Genomic DNA, 5,873 nt, shown 5'->3' with positions numbered 1-5,873 from the left:
TTTTCAATTCCAGAATTCCCATTTGATTCCTTTAAAGAATTGTTTGCTGAGATTATTTAAGTCATTATCATCATACTTTCCTTTAATTCTTTAGATGTGGTTTCTATTCATTTTTTTCCTGCTATGTCCAACATCTGGGTCCACTTGGACAGTTTCTATCACCTGCTTTTTTCTCTGAATATTGGTCACATTTTTCCTGTTTCTTTGCCTGTCCTCTTATTTTTGGCTGAAAACAGATGTTTCAATTGGCTCATCAGTTGCAGAAAATGTGTCCCTTTAATGCAGAATGATAATGACAGGGAAGGAGCAAAGGGAGCTCCGTACTTTCTGCTCAACTGTCCTCTAAAGCTAAAATTGCTCAAGTCTATAGTAAAGTCTATAAAAGTCTATTAATTTTCATGAGACTGCCGTGCTACCGGCTGCGCTAAGGGGGTGATTATAAAGGTCTATTAATTTTTAAAAACTTGATGTTTCAGGTGACATATTAGAGCAACTTTGAATTCTGTTCCTCCCAGCCAAAGGTGGTTGCTGCTGTTTTTGTTTGTCTGCCTAGTAGCTTCCCTGAACTAAATCCGTGGACTTTGTTTCCCTTGTTGGGGTGGCACTGACTTCTCCGTCCAGTATTTTTTTGAGGCTGTCTTCCTGGGGGTCACCTTGCATCTGAACTGGTCAAGGCTGTGCGCTCACAGCTCTGGGGGGCCTGTGCGTGGGTGGGGAGCACACTCGAGTCAGGCGGTCTTCTCCCGCCCCTCTGGGAGGGTGACAGACTGGTGGTGGCTTCCTCACCTCTGGTGTCCCTGCTGCAGTTCTGGCTGGCCTGCCTGTCACCGCACAGCCCAACTGGGGGGGCCCAGTTCCCTGAGCCACGAGCCTTCCTGCTGCCTCTCCGGTGGAGCCGCTCTGCCCGCTGCTCTGGGCAGCGCGGGGCAGCCCGGCCAGAGGGCCGCAGGCGCCTGTGCTCTTGCCTGCTCGAGCAGCTTGTTCAAGCAACCACTCCTCAATGCGGGTGCCCTGGGTCAAGGCCCAGAGCACTGGAATGGTTGTTCTGGTGAGCCTCACTCTGCCCATCGGAAGCCCACCCTTCCCATGTGTCTTTGTGGACAGTCGGGTCCAGGAGGGCCCCCATGCCCTGGCAGCTGGCCAGCTCCACGCCCCCGGCAGCAGGAGGGCAGGAAGGGCAGTGGGATGGCAGCAGGGCATAGGGGGAGGGTCCTCAGGCTGCCAGTGGCTCCCAGCCAGCCGCACTCTGGTGGGGCGGGTCAGCCCCAGTTGAGGGCCCGCCGTGTGCAGGGAATTCCTGCTTGGTGTGGCTGGGCAGCGGGAGCAGACCTGGGGGTGCAGTGGTGAAGTGGGTGGGGAGCGCGGTGAGGGTCCCCTGTGGGGTGAGCCAGGTCCGGTGCTGGGTGGTGGACGGGCCACAGGTGTGGCAGGGGTGGCATGGCAGGGGGGCGCTGGTAACTGGGAGGTTTGTCATGTCCACCTAAGGAAGACGCTGAGGCAAAAAACAGAATTTTAAAGAGTTTGCTTGAGCCAAAGTGAGGACAGCTGCCCAGGACACACTTCCAAGTTGCGGTGGGCCTTTGTCGCAAGCAGGTTTTTAAAGGCCAAAGGGGACAAGGAGTGGCTGATGCACAGTGTCGGGAACACTTGCTGGCTCACAGAGGTGACATGGAGCAGAGACTGGCTGTGCGTTGTTGGACCACAGGGCACCAGCTACGGTGTCAGCCTGGGGCGGCGTCGGGTCCGTTCTTGGCTACGTGGCATCAGCCGGTCCAGAGCCCACACGGCAGGTGGCTACCTGAGGCCAGCGCTCAGCTCCGGCCGCGACGCTGTCTCGGTCCACGCTCCCCTGGCCTGGTCATTTAAAGGGGCTGGCGTTCCTCAGACAGGAAGTCTCTTTTCTTCCTCAGTCGGGTGTGACAGGGCCCCAGGGGAGGCAGTGGGGCCGGCACCAGGCTGGAGCGGGCTGGGCGGCGGTGGACGCAGTGGCCTCGGCGGTGCAGTGTGGGTCCCGCCGACCTCTGCCCAGACACGCCCTCGTGGGCAATAAAGCCTGGGGCAGCCCGTGCTGGGAGGAACCGGGGCCGGCACCTGGATACGGGATCGGCAACCATGGCTCCCCCAGAGCAGCCTGCAGACTTGAGGAGGTAATGGCTGCGCCCCGAGCTCTGACCCCCAGTCTGGGCCCACTGGCAGGAGCCCTGCTCAGAGCCCGGCTGGGGTCCCCACAGGCCTGGCTCAGTGGGGGTGTCCGGGAGGGGGAGAGAGGGTCCGTCCAGGTTCCACCTCCAAGGCAGCCTCTGTGGCCCCACGTGTGTGTGTGTGTGTGTGCACGCGTGTGTGCGCCTGTGAGTGCCTTGTCCCTTTGGGTCCCCCACCCAGCGGAGAATCCCCCAGGGACCCCGGGGAAAGGAGAGGATGCGCCAGGCCCAGTGCAGGCTGGTCTCGACTGCCCAGTACAAAGGGGGCCAGGAAGATAGGAGGTGGCAGGGCAGGGGCAGGGGCTGGCTGCCCTGAGGGGGCGTCACCCAGGGAAGCGCATCAGAGGCTGCCACCCTCCTGTGAGGTCTCCCTCTCTCCTCTTCCTCCTCCCGAGGGTCCCCTCCTCTTTCCTCCCCCTCCTCTAAGCCACAGCCCCCACCCCTCCCTTCCTGGGATTCTCCTTGGGGCCCCAACTTGGAGCAGGGGCTGTGCCTCCCGTGTGCAGAGGTGGGTTCTAGGTGCTTGGGGGCCTTGGGGACCCTGCAGTATCCAGAGCTGCCCATCAGGAGAAGGACTGAGGTGGGTCCCACAGCCGGGCCCCTCAGCACCCACCGCCGTCCCCAGGCTCCGCGTCCAGCGCTGTGGGCCAGGCCGTGTGTCTCCAGGGGCAGTGGGGGTGGGGTCCCGATGCCTGGACAAGGGTCTTGCGTCAGCCCTCGCCCAGCATCACAGCCGCCCTCCGACCTCCCAGTGTGCACGGGAACCTCCACCCTGAGGCTGAGTCACCCAGACAAGGAGCGAAGGTCTCTGTGGGGCTACAGCGTGGCCCGCAGGGCGTCCAGGACACAGCCCTGACCCCAGCCCCACTGACCCTGCCTGACCCCACCCCAGACCACCTGCCCCCCCTGCAAAGACAGAAACCTCCCCAGCAGGGCCTAGGGCAGCTGCGTGCACAGCACACCTCACACACGCACATGCACACAGCACACAGCACACGCAGCACCCACACGACACCCACAACCACACGGCACACCCCACACGACACACACATGCACACAGCACGCCCCCCCCACACATACAAACACACACGCACCACGCGTCCAACAGTCCTGCCCTCCCTCGGCCTGCGGGTGCTGCCCCTGTCACCCGTGAACTCCCAGCAGCCGCCCCCACAGGTTGGGGCAGAGTGTGGTGCTCTGTCCTGCCCGGAGGAGCCGAGTGGGTGTGGGGATCCGCACGGACTCCCGTGTGCACGTGTGTTCACGTATGACCCTGTGCAGACGTTGGTATGAGCGCATGGCAGAGCCTCTGGAGTCCCTAGCACCCCCTCCCAGCGCCTGCCCCAGGGAGGTCTGCCCAGAGCAGGGGCAGCATCCTGGGTGGGTGGGGGCCCTGTGCTGAGGGTCCAGAAGCAAAGGCCTGGGCCTTCTCACCTGTGCCCACGGAGAGTCTGATAAAACTGCTGTGGACCCATCAGGGGACCCGCCCCAGGCCTCTCTGGCTGGGCAGCATCCTCATCCAGGGCCGCCTGCGGGTCCTGCCAGGGATCAGGGGAGGCGGTGGTAGGGGGCAGAGAAAGTGTCCCCCCACTCCCCTCCCTCCTCCCTCCCACACTCCCCTCCCTGCCCCTCAACACTCCCCTCCCTGCCCCCCACTCTCCCATCCCTGCCCCCCAATCCAATACTCCCCTCCCTCCTCCCTGCCACACTCCCCTCCCTGCCCCCCACTCTCCCCTCCCCTCCCTGCCCTCCACTCTCCTCTCCCCTCCCTGCCCCCCACTCTCCTCTCCCCTCCCTGCCCCCCAATCCAATACTCCCCTCCCTCCTCCCCCCTCACACTCCCCTCCCTGCCCCCGTAGGCTCCTCCTGGTCACCAGCATGGTGGCTGTGCTGCTTCAGGAAGCAGGTGCAGCCCCAGCACCCCAGGTATGTGTGGGGGCCCCTCCCACCCAGTCCCCACTCCCAGCTGTCACCCTCTGCCCCAGCCAGCAGGGGACAGCAGTTTGCTCTGACCCCTGTAACCTAACCCTAACCCTAACCCTAACCCAACCCTGAGGGCACTGAGATGGAGCTCCAGGATAAAGGGGCAGGTCCCCTCTGCTGGGGCCTAATGGGCGGCCAGGTGACCCAGGTGGGGGAGGTGGGCCTGGAGGGTGGTCAAGTGACCCAGGTGGGGGAGGTGGGTCTAATGGATGCCCAGGTGACCCAGGTGGGGAGGTGGGCCGGATATCCAGGAGGCTCATCATTTGGGTCAGGCTGGCAGCCTCAGGGACTGGCCCGCAGTCCCGACATCCCAGAGGCTCTAACCTGCCCGCATCCCCGCAGACACCAGTGCCCTCCATCCACAGCTGTGACTCTCTCCCAGGTCCCTGTCAAGATTCAAGTCAGACTCAGGGCCCCTGAGCAGGACACGGAGAAGTAAGAGCCCCCAAAGCCCCTTCCTGCTGTCCCCTGGGGCTGCAGCCCACCCTCCTGGGCCCTTCCTGAACTGGGGTGCACTGGGATGGAGAGGGGAGCCCTGTCCAGTAGCTTCTGGAGGAGGCGACTTGGGCCCCACAGGGACCGTCAGCAGAGCCCGGTGCCAGCAGCAGGGAGCAGAGCTGGGGGCCTGGGGCCTCCAGGGTAGCTCCCGCCCCGTGGCTGATGACTGCAGCCGGGGGCTTCAGTGGGAGCAGGATGCTCCCTCACATCCCTCAACCTCGGAGGCCCTCGGTGGAGGGTCCAGCCCCAGCCCCTGGCCCCGTGGCTCAGGGATGCGGGGGACGCCCGTGGCTCAGGGATGTGGGGGACGCCTGGCCAGATGGGCTGTGGGGCCTGTGGGCTGCTGGTGGTGGGGTGAGGTGGTTTCCTGCACATCTCATCCCTGGGCCCACTGCTGCCCGGGGCGGTGGGCGCCCTCCTGGGGGGCCCGGTGATGTCCACTCACCCTACCTGTGCGTCGGCCTGACGCTGCCGTGCTGGCAGGGCCTGGGGTGCCCGAGTGGTGGATCCTCCGGAGAAGGACGATTGGCTGGTGGGGCTGCTGCCTGCAGCGAAGCCAGAGCTCGCGGCCGTGGAGGAGAAACTGCCAGGTCCAGGGGGGGCCCGTCCCTCAGGTGGGAGCAAAGCCCCTGGGGGTGACTTGGACCGACAGGCCCTTGGGAGGGTCTCAGGAGTGAAACCAAGGCTATATCTTCCTCCGCCTGTCCCTAGGCACCAAGGCCTGGGTGGAGCTGGAGGACATCCTGGGCCTCTTCCGGAACCCCCTGCGGGGTCCTGAGCCAGACCTTGACGACCTGTACCACCCGCCGACCGTGGAGGACCAGGGAGGGGAAGGGCCCTTGCTGTGGGTGCTGCCACCTCACCAGGTGCTCCAGGGGCCAGAGGAGGACCAAGACCACGTCCACCACCCTGCGGAGGAGTCGGGGGGGCCCTGACTGCCCTCCCAGTCCTGCCCCTAGGCCCAGGCTGTTGGGACTCTGACCCCCGCCCAGAAAAATAAACACCTGCCCGCAGCAGCAGAAGGCCATGTGTGCCTCCAAGGCCAGTGACCCCGGGGCCCGGCCTGCTCTGTGTGAAGAGGGGAGCCCCCAGGGCCACACAGGGCCCAGCTGACCCTCAGCTCCCAGAATGTTCTGCTCCCCCCAGGCCCTCCCCATTGTGTGTCGGGAGGGGCAAGGCAGCAGTTAGGAG

At 63.9% G+C, this 5,873-nt stretch overlaps 1 protein-coding gene across 1 annotated transcript; it reads left to right on the top strand.

The window, feature by feature from the left end:
* Nucleotides 1-2,049: 2,049 nt before the first annotated feature.
* PRAP1 (proline-rich acidic protein 1) lies at nt 2,050-5,781 on the top strand. Its single transcript, XM_012660686.1, has 5 exons — nt 2,050-2,147; nt 4,061-4,127; nt 4,567-4,619; nt 5,166-5,272; nt 5,394-5,781. The coding sequence occupies exons 1-5, from the start codon at nt 2,113-2,115 to the stop codon at nt 5,615-5,617; spliced, it is 486 nt and encodes a 161-aa protein (XP_012516140.1). The 5' UTR covers nt 2,050-2,112; the 3' UTR covers nt 5,618-5,781.
* Nucleotides 5,782-5,873: the final 92 nt, after the last annotated feature.

The sequence above is a fragment of the Propithecus coquereli genome, unplaced genomic scaffold (assembly GCF_000956105.1).
Source record: "Propithecus coquereli isolate 6110/MARCELLA unplaced genomic scaffold, Pcoq_1.0 Scaffold673, whole genome shotgun sequence".
Lineage (NCBI taxonomy): Eukaryota > Metazoa > Chordata > Mammalia > Primates > Indriidae > Propithecus > Propithecus coquereli.
The sequence above is the reverse complement of the archived record's forward strand: the minus strand, read 5'-3'. Positions and strand labels throughout refer to the sequence as shown.